Raw genomic sequence first — 18,745 nt, 5'->3', positions numbered from 1 at the left:
TGGCATTCAGGATCTGAAACAGCACACAAGGCCTTTTGTAATCTGGTTCCAGTCTCTCTCTGCAGTGTCTCCTGCCCTTCCTGTTTCTTTTCAGCAGCAACAAATGGCTTGTCATCTCCTGCACATGTTTCTTGCCTCTGTGACTTTACTCAGTTGGAATTTTCTCCTTGGACTGCCATTCTCCTGATTGACTTCTCCTCATCCTCTAACACTCAGTCTAGATGCCACCTCCTCCAGAAGGCCTTCCTTGACTCCTCCACTTTTATGTTGGCTTAGGGATCTCTCTTCAGTGCTGCCTGGACACCTGCCAAACCCTCGTTGCAGTTTTACAGTAATTTGCTCCTATGTGTGCTTCCTCACTAAACTCTTAGAGACCAGGGTACTTAGTTGTGCTCAGGAAGTCTTGGTTGAGTCAGTGAATGAGTGAATGAACTCTTCAGAGATGTGTGCAGTTGCTGGATATGGAGGCCTCCACCTCAGAAAGGGATTCCTTCCCTCCCATCCCCTTCTCCACTTCTCCTGACTCTCCAGCCTGGTGGCTATTCTGGCTATTGCTGACTATTCTGACCAGCCAGGATTGGGGTGGAGGAAAAAGTGAGAAAAGACTGAATCCAAGAAAATTCCCTTAATCTATATCATAATTCAAGAGTGCTGCCTTCTATTATATGAATATAGTTCTTGCTTTGCTTGTCATGTTTGTTTCCCAGTGTGTGTGTTGTGTGTGTGTATGTGTGTGTGTACATGTGTGTCTGTAGGTATCAGTGTATATATAGAAGAAACAACCTTCTTTGTTACTTTCTGCCCCCCATACATAATCATATACATACTACATATAGATTTTTCTGTGTCATAAATTTATTTTGCAAGGGACAGAGTTGTAAAATGAAGGATATTTTATTTTTAAAAATGTCATGAGGCCAGGCATGGGTGGCACATGCCTGTAATTCCAGCTACTAGAGAGGCAGAGGTAGGAGGATCATGGTCTGAGGCCAACCCCGAGCAAAGCACAAAACCATATCTAAAACAAATTAAATAAAAAATGTCTGGGGGAGTGACTTAAGTGGTAGAGTGCTTACTTAACAAGCTCAAGGCCCTGAGTTAAAAATCCAATACCACTGGGATGTGGCTCAAGTGATGGAGTGCCTGCCTAGCAAGTGTGAGGCCCTGAGTTCAAGGCTTAATACAGCAAAGAAAAAAAAGTCCAGTACCAAAAAAAAAGCTAGAAACAAAGACAGTTTTTAAAAACTAAGAGCTAAAAATCTAGCCTAATTTTGTTCTGTTTTAAATAGAAACAAAGACATAAGTCATAGAAACAAGGACAGTTTTTAAAAACCAAGAGCTAAAAATCTTGCCTAATTTTGTTCTGTTTTAAATAGGGGTAAGAAGATTGGACATGATGTAGATTTTTTAATTACCAGCCAAGAAGCAACAGAGGAAGAAGAGCAACAACTCTTGCATAAAGTTACAAAACTGTGGGAAAAGAAGGTAAGAAGAAAGATGAAGGCTGAGTATAGTAGTCCATTCCTGTAATCCCAGCTACTCAAGAGGCAGAGACCAGGAAGATGGCAGTTCTAGTTTAGGCTGGGGGCAAAAAAGCCAGCACGACTCCATATTAACCAACAAGCTGGTGTGATGGTGTCTGTCTGTAACCCCAGCCGTGGGGAGCTACAGGTCGGAGGATCACAGTCCAAGGCTGGTCCTAAGCAGAAACTTGAGACTCTGTCTGAAAAAATAACTAAAGCAAAAAGGGCTGCAGGTGTGCTCAAGCAGTAGAGCACCTGCATAACAAAGGTGAGGCCCTGAGTTCAAACCCCATTACCACACACAAAAAAAAAAAATCCAAAAAAAGATGGTTGCATGCTTAAGCATGCTAGCATTGCTGAATTTTATACATTATTTACCTCATAATTCATAATCAGTTCTTGATTATTAGTAGAACCTTGTCACAATGTCCTGTGACCTGTAATAACACTTTCCTCATTTAGACCCTAGAAAACACATTATGACTATGTATATGTTTATTTACAATTTTCCTGTTGCCAACGTGGGCTTTGCCGGCTAAGCATTTGTGTTTCATATGCAGAGGCAAGACTCCTGAACAAAAGGAGGACCATGCCCTATGAGGCCCAGGGGAAGTGTGAGCTGGGAGAGTTACAGCATTAAGGCAGATGAGTCTACTAAAAGTGGGACAGAATTGGTTTAATGGGAGACATTGGTGCTTTGAATTCTATGCGGGTCAGTTCCCACCTTGACTGTGTGCTGAAATCAGACGGAAACTAATGAGGGCAAGCTGAGCCCAGAAGAGTCATGTCTCTGAGCCCCCACCCAGGATGAAATCAGATCCGTGACAGGGCAGCCTACTGCCCAGCAGAGGAAGCTGAGCTAAACTAACCCCATACCCATGGCCACCTGTTCAGGCCTGACTCTTGTCCCTCCCTAGTGAGAGCCCCACTTCACAGAGAGACCAGAGGCCCTACCCTGAGGACCTGTAGGTCTGTCTGGACCAGCGTGTCCCTGGTGTGGCTTCATCTTTCCTGAGTGGTAAGCTTCCTGAGGTGTAGGCCTAGCTCACTGATAAACCAGAGAGAGACGACCGCTGGCAAAGTGAAAATGAGAGCTAGAAACATGTAGCATCAGAGTATGGACACAGGAGATAAAGACTGAGTTTTGGAACCAGATCGGGATCCTAATTCCCCTATAAGACTACTCCATGTGCCGTTGTCCCTCTCAGGAGAATGGCACAGAGAGATCAAGGCCCCTGGAAGTAGACATAAAAGGCCCAGCCAGGAAAAGGGCGGGACAAGGAAGTCAGCTACGGTGGCCTGCTTCTCTACTTAGGCAAGGAAAATGAAAGATTTTCACTGGCCAAGGAGCCCAATCCTGGGCTCTACTAGCTGAGACCTGGGTGGAATGGGTTGCCTGGAGCCTACCTGAGAGACCCTTGTAAGAGTAGGCCTATTGACCTTGGCCTATGGGTCCCATCTTCCTCATGCTAAGACTATCCAAGGCTGGGGTAGGTGGGGGGATGGCAGTGAAGAATCCTCCTTCACTGGTTTTTCCGTAGCTTCAGGGCAGACACCCTGCCATCCCCAGGCAGGGTTAGGCATTGTAAGTATAGGCCCTGTGGTAGAGGTTCATGGTTAACACGTTAGAGCCAGGGCTTTAGAAGAACAACCCTGACATTTAGTGGCTGTATGACTTGGAATGGCCCTTTAATCTTTCACAGTCCAGTTTCCTCATCTGTGAAACAGGATGCCGAACCTGCCATCCATTAACAGGGGCATTAAATAAGGCCTGATAAATGGTAAATGTCTAATAAATGGTGCCAGTTATCATGATCGCTCACACCCAATTACTTATTGAACTCTTCCTGAGAGCCAGGCACTGGGCCAGATGAGGCAACCCAGGAGGGAGCAGATGTGGCCCATTCCTCTTCAGTCACTGAAAACTTCCCCCCAGGGAAAAGGTGTGGAACAGTTTGGTGTCCCATCCCTGAAAGCACCCCTGCAGCTCCAGGCCTGCCCCACACACCTCGGTTGTGAAACCAGCAAAATTCTTCCTATTTAACTTCCACCGCTACCTTACTCCCAGCCCTGCCATTCTCACCCAAACTAAGCTCTTCAGATGGTATGTTATCATCTGTATAGCACATACTCACACAATGTGTACCACGTGTTAAGATACCCATGAAGCTTAGTGCAACAGTGTGAGGCACCTAGCAGATGACTCTAAATTTTGTCCTTGGAGAAAGCCCCTTGGCCAAGGGCAGGAAAGAGAGGCAAAGAGCTTATAAATATTAAGTTAAATATTGAACTTTGGGGGAGGATTGCCATCCCTGAAGACTCTATTTGCCTGAATTGTAACACTGGCTGCCAGTAGTTCACCACAAAGAAAGGAGTCGAAGTGGTTCTGGTTTGTGTTCACAGCTCATGAGCAGAACCATGGGGACAGGGCCATACCTGTACGGCCATATTTCTGGTTCATGGAACTGCTGGGAGATGGGAAGTGTTGACACTCATTAGAGAGTCAGCCTTCTGTGACCTCCGGCTCTGCATCCATGGATTCTTATCCAAGATAAGAAATACTAGAGAAAAAATTGCATCCTTGCTGCAAAGTACAGACTTTTCCCCTAAGCAATACAATAAGATGACTGTTTACACCGTTATTAGGTATGGTAACTAATCTAGAGATGATTTAGAGTATACAGGAGGATGTGCAAATATTACACCATTTTTTTTTCATGTTACTAGGGTTTGAACTCAGGGCCTACACCCAGGCTGGCGGAGTGGCTCGAGCAGTAAGAGCACCTACCTAGCAAGTGTGAGGCCCTGAGTTCAAACTCCAATGCCACCAAAAAAAAAAAAAAAAGGCAATCAGGGCCTACACCTTGAGCCACTTCACCAGACTTTTTTTGTGTGTGTGATGGGTTTTTTCAAGATAGGGTATTATGAACTATTTGCCCAGGCTGGCTTTGAACCGCAATCCTCCTGATCTCTGCCTCCTGAGTAGATAGGATTACAGGCATGAGACACCACTGCTCAGCATACTAAACCATTTTGTATAAGGGATTTGACATCTGTAAATTCAGGTATCAGCAGGGATTGTGAATCAATCCAAGGGAAGACTGTACACACTTTAAAAAATTGACTTGGAATAGCAGATTACTGATTCTTCTGAGGGGGAGGATAGAGGGGACTGAAAGCAAAGGGTGTGAAGGAATCCTGGCTGGAAGGCCCCCTCAGCCCCTTTGCAACCCTCCCTGCTCTTGCTTGGTAGTTTGGGCTAGCCTGTGGCTAATTTTGCCTTGTTAAATTGGTAGTGGAGTCTCCTTCTTGTGGGATGTAAAGCCAAACCTGTCCCATATCTCTGTCTCTCTCTCTTTCTACCCCTTCTTTATGCTGCTCTGACCCCAGGGGAGCAGGGTAAATCCTCCTTTCTCATGAGGACTCTTTCAGTTTTCAGTGGGAAAAAAGAACAGGCTGATGTGAATATCCAGTCAACTTGTGGGTATTGATGGGGAAGACAGAGCCCAACACTTGAAAGGTGTTTTCAGAGAAGAAAATTCACCTCAAGGGAATTGGGGACAAGGAAGGGAATTATAGAAAACAAGAGATGCCAGCAAAAACTCCAGGCAAGAGAACTGGAGACACATCAAGAGTTGTGTACATGTTGACAGCCATGTCCTGCTGTAAATAGAACCCAGCACACCAACAGAAGCATCTCATTAGAGGAAGGCATTCCCAAATGCCTTGCCAAATTCATCCCAAGGATGGCTCACATGTCTATTACCATCCAAGCGTCACACCATGTGGCCATAGCACACACACAGTTCACTGTTAGGAAGCCAATAATAACAAGCTGAACCGGTGATGCACAAAGTGCGATTCCCTGCCAGCAGCGTCAGCATCACTTGGAGATTTGTTAGAGATGCAAATTCCTGGTCCCTCACCCTTACCCTACTGGGTCATTCTGAGGACAGGGCCCTGCAAACTGTGTTTTAACAAACCTTCCAAATGCTTTTGATGATAAAACTTGAGAATATCTGACCTTAAGACTACATCATAACAAATCACAAAGTCCAATAGCTGCAATTACATTATTTGGGGTTTTCTATTCTTTGTTATTTGTTCTCTCGGGTTTCTTTGTTTAGCAGTTAATTGCATGTCACATTTGTCCAGGGGCAAATAGACTGCAGGAGGGCAACTTGTTCGGGCATAACTTCAAATCACTTGTTAACTTTCTGAGTAGGCAACTTTAGATGAAACAGGCAGACAGAGTAGCCATCTCTCAGAAGAAACAGACTCCCCAGGGCTGTCAGAAATAGTAAGTTGCCCTGCAGCAAAGTACAGCTGAACCTCTAACCACAACCCCTTGGGCCAGTTCAACCTGGTCATCAGTATGGCCAAAGACACCACAAGAGGCAGCAGAGTTTTTTGTTTATGGTTGGTTTGCTTTTAAAGGGGTCAGGGGAGTCACTGACGCCTAGCTGAGAATCAGAAGTGGGGAGGTGGAGTCTCTCCAAACTTTCAGCCTCTCTGATTGCTCAACTCCTTTTCTGCAGAGGGAGGATAAGACAACCACTTACTTAGTTTCTTTTACTAATGTTGCCAGGTGGGCTTCTGATGCAAGAACAAAAACACACCCACATTCTGCTAGACTCTAAAGACTTCGTTAAGAGCCTGCTATAAAATAACAGATGCGACTGATAACCAGAATATATAGGGAACTTAAAAAAACTAAATTCTCCCAAAATTAATGAACCAATAAAGAAATGGGCAAGTGAACTAAACAGAACTTTCTCAAAAGAAGAAATTCAAATGGCCAAAAAACACATGAAAAAAATGCTCACCATCTCTAGCAATAAAGGAAATGCAAATTAAAACCACGCTAAGATTCCACCTCACCCCTGTTAGAATTGCCATCATTAGCAACACCACAAACAACAGGTGTTGGCGAGGATGCAGGGAAAAAGGAACCCTCTTACACTGCTGGTGGGAATGTAAACTAGTACAACCACTCTGGAAAAAAATTTGGAGGCTACTTAAAAAGCTGGACATCGATCTACCATTTGATCCAGCAATACCACTCTTGGGGATATACCCAAAAGACTGTGACACAGGTTACTCCAGAGGCACCTGCACACCCATGTTTATTGCAGCACTATTCACAATAGCCAAGCTATGGAAACAGCCAAGATGCCCCACCACTGACGAATGGATTAAGAAAATGTGGTATCTATACACAATGGAATTTTATGCAGCCATGAAGAAGAACGAAATGTTATTATTCGCTGGTAAATGGATGGAATTGGAGAACATCATTCTGAGTGAGGTTAGCCTGGCCCAAAAGACCAAAAATCATATGTTCTCTCCCATATGCAGATATTAGATCAAGGGCAAACACAACAAGGGGATTGAACTTTGTTCACATGATAAAGCAAGAGCACACAAGGGAGGGGTGAGGATAGGTAAGACACCTAAAAAACTGGATAGCATTTGTTGCCCTCAACGCAGAGAAACTAAAGCAGATACTTTAAAGCAACTGAGGCCAATAGGAGAAGGGGACCAGGAATTAGAGAAAAGGTTAGTTCGAGAAGAATTAACTTAGTAGGTAACACAGTTGCACAGGAAATCAATGCGAGTCAACTCCCTGTATAGCTATCCTTATCTCGACTAGCAAAAACCCTTGTTCCTTCCTATTATTGCTTATACTCTCTCCTCAACAAAATTAGAGATAATGGCAAAATTGTTTCTGCTGGGTATCAAGGGGGTGGGGGGAGAGGGAGGGGGCGGGGGGGTAAGGGAGGAGGTGGGGGGGAAGGGGGAAGAAATGACCCAAACATTGTATGCACATATGAATAATAAAAAAAAAAATAACAGATGTTCTCCATTAGAGACCCTTCCTGACGTCGTCCCTATTGCTTTCCAGGGATTACTTTTATACTGTGACCTTGTGGAGTCGACATTTGAAAAGTTCAAGTTGCCTAGCAGAAAGGTGGATGCTTTAGATCATTTTCAAAAATGCTTTCTCATTTTGAAATTGCACCATCAGAGAGTGGACAGTGACAAGTGCAGCCAGCAGGAAGAAAAGACATGGAAGGCCATCCGTGTAGACTTGGTCATGTGCCCCTATGAGCGCCGGGCTTTTGCCCTGCTGGGATGGACTGGCTCCCGGGTAAGCACTACATGAGATGGGGTTAGCTTTCCAAAAGGCAAAGGAGGGGTCTACCTGGGCCCAGGGGAGAGCTGATGGCAGAAGCGTGGGGTGCTGGAGTGGTAGGGGTGAAGGAGGTTATACCCAGAAACCTCTAAATTGAGACATTCTGCCTGAACACAGCCATGAGTCACATAAATATAAAACAGTTGTTCCCAGTGTGTGGCCTCCAGACCAGCAGAAACCGACTGTTTTGGGAACAGGTTAGGCCAGTAAATTCTCCACCCTACCACCACTGAATCAGAAACTCTTAGAATGGAACTAACCATCTGTGTTTGAAAAGCCCTCAGGTGATTCTGAAGTAGCTCAGGTAGGGGACCACTGAAGCAGAAAAGCAGTAGGGTGGTAATAAGCCCAGGCAGCTGCCACAGACCTGGTGACAGGCCCTGCTCTGCCTCTTCTAGCTTGGGTGAACTTGAACAAGTTTCCTGTGTTCTGTAAGATTTCGTTTTCCCATTGGGAAAATGATGCCTGGGACCTTAGCTACCTCCTTGGGATGTAAGTTTGATGAAAAGATGCTCTGAGAGCCTCAGTAGCGCGCCAGGCAGCCAGGCACATGGTAAGCTCCTGTCCTTTCATTCCCAGGAGAGGAGCCAGTGCTTTGTGTTCCCTTAGCATGTGCTCTTGCCCCCTACGCTAAGCAGCCACACTCTTTCACTCATTTCCCAAAGTAGCTGGCATTGCCTTGAGTGAAGTGAGTCTTGAAGGGTTTTATGCCAATGAGCAATGGAACACGAATTCTTTTCATCCTTGAATTAAATGTCAGGTGTCTTTGCTTTGGGCTGGAATGATTTCAGCACAGGGTCTTAAGCTGGGATTTCTTTTCCTAATCAAAAATGATGTCTGGCAATTAAATACATCTTTCACTCATCAAAAAAATCCAATGAAATGAGACATCATAAATACAATTTTTTGATAGACACAAATGTTTGGGAACACAGAGTACATTGAGAAAGGGGCAGCTGGCTCCTGAAGGAAAGTCTTTGGTACTACAAGATCTGGCCAGCAGGGAACTACTTGCTGAAATAGTTGCCCTCTGCCAAATTTGTTTTTAAGATGAAAATGTTTTTTGGCACATTCTAGTCTACCTGGGTTTTCAGAAATCACTACTATTGGTTCTGACTAAATCTGCCTACTTTTTAGCTGGATGGCTTTTTAACAAGCTATTTACCTTCTTCAAGCCCTAGTGCCCCATGTGTACTGGGGGTGACAATGGTACCCCTCATAATATGGCTGCCTGGGTTGGGTGAGATGCCACAGGTGATAAAATGTGGTAAGGACTCAGCACATGGTAGCTTCTTTTGTGATTATCTCACACCTACTTATGTGAGCACTGTGTTATCGGCCTCCTCTGACTCTGTCCCCAGGAAATACATGTTTATGAATTACTAGGATTGGTTTAGTCTAAAATTTTGTAGTACAGAAATTCAATTTTACCCTTTTGATCAAGATGTCAGGGCCTGAGAAATGTCTTCAAATACTCCAAGTTATTTATTAATCTCACATCAACCCAGGGATATTAATTTGCCAGGGTGTCTGATGTGCTGAACTCCCAAAACTTCCTTGTAATCTTTGGGATCTAAAGATTTCTGGAAGATCAATCGGGTCTACAGGAATATATTAAGCTGAGATTTTCTAAAGCTAAGTTATGGTGTGATTTCTGGACTGGGTACAGAATTCATTAGTTCAAAATCAAAAGGAACTTCTGTTTCCCCCTGAAGCACATTTTAGCTCTTAGTTTGTCAGCACCCTGTTAGTAGCTGGGATTTATTTCATGTTCATGTCAGATGTTGGGAAGAGGCATGCCCTGCTCTCTGGAAACACACCAGCAACTGTGGCCAGGTACCTAAGCCAACCCCTTACTGCTATTTGCAGAAAATTGTCACAATAAAAGAGGACACATGTGAATGGTGCCTTCTAAATTTTGTAGTGCACAACTTGCATAACTGTATGCAGTAGCCCTGAGCTAAGCTCTGAAGTCTGTTATGAGCAATGATACAGCAAGACTGTGATATGATTGCTTCTATTACCTTTTTTTTTCTTTCTTTCTTTCTTTTTTTTTGCAGTACTGGGGCTTGAACTCAGGGCCTTTGCCTTGAGCCACTTCACCAGCCGTATTTTTGTGAAGGCTTTTTCAACATAGGGTCTGGTGAACTATTTGCCCAGGCTGACTTCAAACCGTGATCCTCCTGATCTTTGCCTCCTGAGTAGCTAGGATTACAGGCATAAGCCCCTGGGCCCGGCTCTATTACTGAAATATGGTAACCTCCTTACCCTACCTGTCTCACAGTGTCGCTGTAAGAAATTAATGCAGCTTTTAAAAAGAAAACAGAATTTCCCAGTATAAAGAGCCTGAGCTTTGGAATTCAGGAGGCTGAGTGAGTCCTAGTTCCATCACTGCTGTGTGACTACTTAGACTTTTTGGGTCTCCTTTCTTCATCTGAAAAATTAGACTAATAATGGCCTCAACTTCACAGGGTTGTGAAGAGGATTACATGAAACAGTACCTTCATCTTAGCACAGAACATACCTGGCACTCATTTGCTGAGTAAATCATGTTCCCTCCAAATACAAGACATGGTAGTTCGTAACCTCCCACAGCAAATGCCCCTGAGGACTTCCCAGTGGAGTCCAGCGATATGCCCCTCCCCTGGACCACATCAGGCTGGACGCTCCCCTCCCACCTTGCCCCCACTGACCACATTCAGTCACCCTTCACCTCCAACCTCTACAGCTGCCCCAACCAACCATTGTGAGCTACCAGTGCCCAGCCAAGAGCTAGGCAGGACGGACTAGGGGGAAGGCGGTGGGCTATGCAATACCTCTGTACTTTCACAGCTGTGAACCACCACATCTAGAATCTGCCTCACCCCAATTCTTCCACAAGTCTGGCTCATCTCTACCTCTTTATAAAGGACTCTGGTTGGAAAGTGGCTTCTCACCTACCTGCAGCTAACTGTCCTCTGAGAGGAAATTGTTCCTTGTCACTAGAGGCCGCAGTTATCCCAGGCTTTCTCCTCATCCGCTTGGAAAAGGACAGAATTTCTAGATCTGTGTTTCTCAAAGGAAAATCTGCCAAATGTCTATGTTATTCCCTGTCCTGGGTTCCAGGATTTGCTCCTTGAAGCCTCCGAGCCCACTTCTGATCAAGCGAGAAGCCATTCTGGGGCAGGTGATGCTTAACAGAATCTTAGTAGAGAGGACACCCTTTAAAGCCAGGGGGGACTTCCTCCATACTTTGACCTGTCAAGATTCAGAGAGGCTGGGTAACTTGCCAAGAGATACACAGCCAGGTAGGGACAAAATCCAGGTCAGAATATGAGTCCCCCAATTTCTCTTTCTTTTTCATTTAAAACAAAACTGTTTAAAAATGTGTTATCATAAATTAATTGTACAAAGGGGTTTCATTGTGATATTTACAACATGCATATAATGTACTTCGGTCAAGTTTGTCTAATCTATATTGCTTAACCACCCCCTTTTCTCCCCTAAAATAAAATTACTTACCCAGCATTTCTTCTGGACCAGGTATCATTTTAGATGCAGTGCTCATGCTATCCACTTAGCCATTCAACAAACATTAACCATACATATTCTGTGTGCCAGGTACTATTTGACAAGAGTCAAATTTGTCTATAGGGTTAGAGACAGAACAAATCAGATCTCTGTCCTTACCAAGCTTAAGTTCCAGTGTGTTGATGGAGCTGGAGTTCTACCATCAGAGAGTTTTGCCCTGGAGGAGAAAATCCCTTGAGAATGTTCAGTGGAGATAGACATTTCACTAGGGGGACTCAGAGATCGCTAAATACCTAATTCTGAAGGCATTCTAGATATGACGTAATTTATTCGACTATCTCTTTGCAGCAGTTCGAGAGAGACCTCCGGCGCTATGCCACTCATGAGCGGAAGATGATGCTGGATAACCATGCTTTATATGACAAAACCAAGGTAGAGTTTCCTTTGTGAAATGTGCTGCTTTGCTCCTTATCCCCTAGGCTGGCTTCCTGAGCACTTTTCCTAAGCTGATTTTAGCATAGAGGCATAGTTTTCTTTGCTGCGAGTGTCATTTTTCAGTTAATCACAGCTGAGTGCACCTGGAAAGATCCCCAGAGATCTACAGCCTCCACCTGGCCCAGAATGCAACTCAGGGGCTTTGGCTCAAAGACGATGGAAGCCAGTACAGCCATGAAAATAAGTTGAGTGTGCTATATACTTAGTGTTTGTGAAAGAAAAACGAGGATCCCTTCAAATCACAAACACCATTTGAATGCTCCTGCGTTTAATGGGAGGGAGAAGACACAAAATAACTAGAAGTAATGGTCCGTGCCCTCCAAGGGCTTATAGTTCAAATGAGTTATAGTTAGGGATGTCTTGGTTACAGGAAACTGAACCCAAAATGATGGCATTGGCCAAGAAAAAGGAACTTGGACTATATACTGCAGTAATCTGGGATAACATTGGCTTCAGGTACAGACAAATTCAAGTGCTCAGACAGGCTTCTCGAAGTGTTGGTTTCATTCTCAGGCCAGGTTTTCCCACGAGTCCCATTCTTCTAGTTACTCCAATGGGCAAGAGTCTCTTTTCTAACAGTTTCAGCAAGAATCCTAACTGATGCTCATCCACCAGACCTGGTCATATATCTAACCCTGACTCCATTGCTGTAGCCCTGATTGGCCAGGCTTGGGTTGTGTGCTTTTCCCTGGAGGTAGAAGCAGCTCCACTTGACCTTTATGGACTGAGACGAGTGGTTCTCATTCAAGGTGCTGTTCTCAGATAAGGGGGCTGTATGTGCTGGCAAGAAAGCCTTAGAAGCTAAGCATGTGGGTGGTGACAGATCCATATGAAGTAATTTAGGAATACTTAAAATTAACACATAAAAAATCAAGTAAACAAGTATCTTTCATGAGCCCAGAACTGTACTATTTATAAGAAAGAATGGAGGGGAGGGGTTGCTTAGTGTTAAAGAAATCATGGGAACTCTGAAATAGATTGAGAAGACCTCTCTGAGGTTTTGATTTCGTTAGACTGTGGTGTGACTCAGACTTCAATGTTTTTGTTTTTATAAAAACTCCCTCAGGTGGTTCTAATGGATATTGTGATTAAGTACTATAAGACAATCCAAGTGCATTTGACTGAATATGGAAGATTATCATGATTATACATCAACTTATTTAGTGCCACATTCTTGGACAGGAAAATGTAAAAATTACAGAAATCAGTTACCATTACTTTTTATACTCAGAAGCAGAGCGTTATGTTTTGTCAATAACTCATTCTAACAAGACAATTTTATAGGTAATACTTTCACTGTGTTCCACACTGAAATGCTTAAGAAAAATATCTAAATGCACATATTTCTCATTATGCTTTCAGAGGATATTTCTCGAAGCAGAAAGTGAAGAAGAAATTTTTGCACATCTGGGATTGGATTATATTGAACCATGGGAAAGAAATGCCTAGGAAAAAGTTGTCAGCATTTTTTCCTGTTCTTTTCAGGTTCAATAAATTACACTTCACATTAATAAAAGTTGCTGTAGGAAAGTTTTGGATTCCTTAGGTCTTATGGAAATGCAGATTGCTACTAGAAATAAATAGCTTTGGAGACATGATACGGCAACACGTAGTAACGAGTTATGTTCTAACATGCCATTTGTACCCTGCACTTAGAATTCATAATGCATTTTGTAATAGAAATGGTATTTGCATTGGTGGCTCATTCAGGGAACTGCCCCCTGAATGCCCTCAGTGTAGCTGAAACACTGTATATCACCAATAAAAAATGAGCAAAAACAAGATAATGGGTCTTCTTTTCTTTACTCAATTATTATAAAATGTTTTTAAACACAAATGAAACAGAGAAAGAATGAACAGCTTATGACTGATCTAAAGGGGACAAACAGGTGTATTAGAACACGCAGCGCACTGAGTGTGGTGGCTTATACCTCTCATCCCAGCTACATGGGAGGAGGATATTGGGAGGATCGTAGTTCAAGGCCAGCCCCAGCAAAAAGTTAGCTAGACCCCAATTCAACAGAACAAGTCAAGCATGGAGGTGTATGCCTGTCTTCCCATCTCCATGGGAGATGGCAGATAGGTAGAAAAATTCAGATCCAGACCTGTCCCAGGCAAAAACTGAGTCTGAAAAAAAAAAAGAACCTAAAGCAGAAAAGGGCTGGAGGCATGGCACTAGTGGTAGAATGCTTGCCTAGCAAGCAAGCATGAGGCCCAGAGTTAAAAAAATAAAATAAAATAACCAAAAACCAGTGCATCAAAAAAACAAAAGCCAGAACATTCAAACAAACAAAAAACACGCAGAGATTCCAACGAGGACTCTGGGCCCCTTCTGCAGTGTTAGGAGAGGATGCTGACTCTTGAATGGCCAGGCTCTGGTCAAAGTCAGCTCCTCTCCAGTCACCATGGAGCTGGGTCCCTGGGTGTTCCAGCAAAGAAGGATATCAAGGATGTCCCACTGCTTTCACTCAGAAGGAAGTACAATTTCCTAAACCATCAAAGAAATAGCATTCTTTTTTCCATCTGGGAGTTTCTCTCAGGAAGATAATCTCCCTTAGTTTCTTCATCTCAGGGCACCTAAGCAAAGGGAGGCAGGTGCAGTAACTTCCCACCATCAGACCCGTTCTGACCTCCTGCTTCTTCCAGGAGGGCACAAACTCACTCTATGTCTTGAGGAACCTCAAAGGCCACCTGTTTCAGCTGCTTTGGTCTCCCCAGCCTGCTGAAGAGCTGGGGACAAATTCTGATTACCCATTTCTAGATAGGAAGAAGGCCAGAGAGCAAAGCTGAAGAAGCCATGTGGAAGGAAAGAAAGGGGAGTAGTCAGTGGTGGCTGTGTGGATGGGGAGAGGTCTTCAGCCAGAGAAACCTCCAGGGAAGAGGGAGGACATTGAGAATTCAGGTTCTTGTGATCACATGTCAATCAGGGCTTCATGGTTCACCACGATTTCTTCCCACTGAGGTGTAAGCAACATCACCCAGACTCCACTTCCCCGGATTATTGAGCAGAATGTCCTGGGGCTGGGTTTAAGTAGCTTTTGGGAGATGGAACCTCAACACTTCTCACTTCACTTCTCAGATGGTGACATGATCAGGTCAGCCCTGCCAGTACCCAGGTCTCATGGGCACATAGGCCCCAATCTTGAAGCTGAGCAACATCTCAGACAGGGCGGTCATAAGTGTGCACTGGGATGCTGAGATCAAAGCTTGTCTAGACACCCCATCAGGCTTAAATGTGACCAAGAAAAAGATCTCACATAATCCAAGAGACAAAGGAGCAGTTGGACCTCCTGTGAACCTCACCTTGGATAACATAGCCAGAGCTGACCACCCCTGCCAACTGTCAGACACCCGGCCGATGCCCCTCATGTCACTGGCCAGTGTAACCTAGGTCAAATTGATTTCTGCCCTCCAGCCAATAGACAGGCTGCCCGTGGTCAGGTGCACATGGCAGATCCAATCAGCAACAGTTAGGGTGCACACCTGCATAGTGGGTACTTGTAGACAAATGGCCGGAGGTTCCTCTTTGAAAGGCAATGTGTCAAGGCCAGACTGGCCATGGGCACGGTGGGAACTGAAGCAGGGTCGGAGGATAGTGCAGAATTTGGGGGAGGCTAGGGCTTTTAACTTAGGGCAGAAATGCTTTGTAGAACCTGAGGTGCGAAATCCTCCTGTCTCAAAGTCTGTAGGCAGGACCCCCCACCACATAAATGATACCTGAAAGCTCCCTGAGGAGTCAGCAAGCTGGTGAATCACAGACCAGGTCCCTCCAGAATTAAATGTCTGAAATTCAAATCTCTTCCTAAGTACATCAGCTTCTCTTTTGGAAGAGAGGCCTAGAGAACAAGGAAAGAAACTGAATAACAAAATTACCAGAGGTAAATGGTTGGTCAGCACAGTAGTAGGAGTGCTGTCACCTAGGGGAGAAGATTAATTGACCAGCTAGGTAAAGACAATGCAGGTTTGGAAAACTCAGGGGGCAGGGGGAATCAATGTGCTCTGGGGTGCTGGGTCCCAGAAGGCTTCCAAGCCTTGGGATCCAAGCCAAATTAAAGAATTGGAGGATTTGGATCTCCCTTAGAACCTCAAGTACAGAGGCCAAGGTGAGTCCTCTTGTTCCAGGGATAGCTGAGCCAGAGCTTTTGTGTTCAGAATGAACTTTTAGAAATGACCTTCCCAAGTCTTCTCTTACACACTTATCACTTGAAAAGGAGAAAAAAGAAGTGTTTGTTATGGGCGACAGAGATCAAAAACTGGCAACCCACAGGCTAAACAGGATGCATAGACATGTTTTGTTTGGCTTTCATTGTGTTTTAGCAATTTTAAAATTAGTGGCCAGTATTTAAAACTCTGTCTGTGCACACTTTTAAAAAATAGAATGTGTAGTTTCTTTTAAAAAGCAAAACCCATGAAATCTATAGGTCGCATTCTCAGTTGGTACTGATTTGCTAGAGAGCTAGAACTGCAAAGCATGTGAGCTCCAGTACCAGGCCACCACCCACTGCTTCCCTATTGACAGCAGTTCACAAGGTAGTCCTCCGTGCTGCCCAAATACGACATTCAATATTATTTAGCTAGTATGTAAATAAGTATTGTTATACTGACATAATCAACAAATACTTTTTGAGGGCAGCCATTTTTCCAGGCACAGGCAAAAACAGAAAACAAAATTGTCAAAAATCTCTGTATGGTTGTATGACACTCACATTCTGTGAAGATATTTATTTTAGTTCATGTTTCAAAAATCATAGTTTTCCACTTATGACAGTGATATAAAACTTTCTTTTAAAAATACACTTATTGGGGCTGGTGGAGTGGCTCAAGCAGTAAGAGTGCCTGTTTAGTAAGTGTTGAGGCCCTGAGTTCAAACCCCAGTGCCACCAAAAAAATATAAATAAAAGTACACTTCTTAATATAAGAAAGGTGATCAGTGTAAGGACAAACATTTAAGAAATATTACCATTGGTGTGGAGATGAGAGAGAGCATATGTAGAATAAAGACCCAATTCAAGCAATTTTTTGAAAAACAGGTCATGCTAAGGAGAAGTCACTAGCGGAGGAGGGAGGGTAAAAGAAAAAGCTAGGAAGGTGAATTTAGTTGATATATTTCCTATACAAGAAAGAATATACAATTTTTAAACTGTTGAAATCACCATTGCTGCCAACCTAGAGAGAGAAACTGGGGGAGTGTGCATTGGAAAGAAAGACTCAGAGTCTGCATGAAATTTGGAAGCAAGGCGGGAAACTGGGGATCTGAGAGAGGACTCAGACCCGGAGCGCCCCACTGCCTCAGTATTTATTGAGTTGTTTTGTATAGTTCTTGATCATGAAGCATATGTGGTTTAATTGTTAACTTCTGGGTAATATATGATATATTTTTAAACTTCTGTGCTCTGAAAAACAGCACATAGCACAATTGAATGCAGGAACAATCATGCGTGCAAGGAATTTACAGTTCTTAGAACAATGCTGGGAGGACACCATTTGCAGTAAGTATCACATCCCATAACAAGATGCTCAGTGTGCCAAGGAATCTGGTCACAAGTTCATGAACTTCTTATATTCATTATACCGCATGGTCTCCAACATGACCCACTTTTTGTTTTTGTCCCCTTTTTTGTTTTTGCAACAGAGTGTAAGCATAATAAACTTTGGGATCAGTTGTTCTTGGGCTGTTATTCTTCTCCATCCAGCTTGGCAAACTATACAGAACACAAAACATAAGCATATAATTATAATGACAGCTCCAAGTAGGCTAAATACATGCATTTTTTTTTTCATTTTTCTTTTATTATTCATATGTGCATTCAAGGCTTGGTTCATTTCTCCCCCCTGCCCCCACCCCCTCCCTTACCACCCACTCCACCCCCTCCTGCTCCCCCCCCTCAATACCCAGCAGAAACTATTTTGCCCTTATCTCTAATTTTGTTGTAGAGAGAGTATAAGCAATAATAGGAAGGAACAAGGGGTTTTGCTGGTTGAGATAAGGATAGCTATACAGGGCATTGACTCACATTGATTTCCTGTGCGTGGGTGTTACCTTCTAGGTTAATTCTTTTTGATCTAACCTTTTCTCTAGTTCCTGGTCCCCTTTTCCTATTGGCCTCAGTTGTTTTAAGGTATCTGCTTTAGTTTCTCTGCATTAAGGGCAACAAATGCTAGCTAGTTTTTTAGGTGTCTTACCTATCCTCACCCCTCCCTTGTGTGCTCTCGCTTTTATCATGTGCTCATAGTCCAATCCCCTTGTTGTGTTTGCCCTTGATCTAATGTCCACATATGAGGGAGAGCATACGATTTTTGGTCTTTTGGGCCAGGCTAACCTCACTCAGAATGATGTTCTCCAATTCCATCCATTTACCAGCGAATGATAACATTTCGTTCTTCTTCATGACTGCATAAAATTCCATTGTGTATAGATACCACATTTTCTTAATCCATTCGTCAGTGCTGGGGCATCTTGGCTGTTTCCATAACTTGGCTATTGTGAATAGTGCCGCAATAAACATGGATGTGCAGGTGCCTCTGGAGTAACAGTCTTTTGGGTATATCCCCAAGAGTGGTATTGCTGGATCAAATGGTAGATCGATGTCCAGCTTTTTAAGTAGCCTCCAAATTTTTTTCCAGAGTGGTTGTACTAGTCTACATTCCCACCAACAGTGTAAGAGGGTTCCTTTTTCCCCGCATCCTCGCCAACACCTGTTGTTGGTGGTGTTGCTGATGATGGCTATTCTAACAGGGGTAAGGTGGAATCTTAGTGTGGTTTTAATTTGCATTTCCTTTATTGCTAGAGATGGTGAGCATTTTTTCATGTGTTTTCTGGCCATTTGAATTTCTTCTTTTGAGAAAGTTCTGTTTAGTTCACATGCCCATTTCTTTATTGGTTCATTAGTTTTGGGAGAATTTAGTTTTTTAAGTTCCCTGTATATTCTGGTTATCAGTCCTTTGTCTGATGTATAATTGGCAAATATTTTCTCCCACTCTGTGGGTGTTCTCTTCAGTTTAGGGACCATTTCTTTTGATG

The 18,745-nt window shown here is 43.6% G+C and overlaps 1 protein-coding gene across 1 annotated transcript in view; it reads left to right on the top strand.

Moving 5' to 3' along the window:
* Positions 1 to 13,442, top strand: part of Dntt (DNA nucleotidylexotransferase) — a 33,562-nt gene extending 20,120 nt beyond the window's left edge. Inside the window, exons 8-11 of the mRNA XM_074077912.1 lie at positions 1,377 to 1,485; positions 7,429 to 7,674; positions 11,578 to 11,661; positions 13,087 to 13,442. Of these exons, the coding sequence (XP_073934013.1) occupies positions 1,377 to 1,485; positions 7,429 to 7,674; positions 11,578 to 11,661; positions 13,087 to 13,173 (526 nt within the window). The 3' untranslated portion in view covers positions 13,174 to 13,442. The remainder of the gene's footprint in view (positions 1 to 1,376; positions 1,486 to 7,428; positions 7,675 to 11,577; positions 11,662 to 13,086) is intronic.
* The last annotated feature ends 5,303 nt before the right edge of the window (positions 13,443 to 18,745 follow it).

Source organism: Castor canadensis, chromosome 7 (assembly GCF_047511655.1).
Source record: "Castor canadensis chromosome 7, mCasCan1.hap1v2, whole genome shotgun sequence".
Taxonomy (NCBI): domain Eukaryota; kingdom Metazoa; phylum Chordata; class Mammalia; order Rodentia; family Castoridae; genus Castor; species Castor canadensis.
Note: the sequence above shows the minus strand (reverse complement) of the source record. Positions and strands in the feature narration are given on the sequence as shown.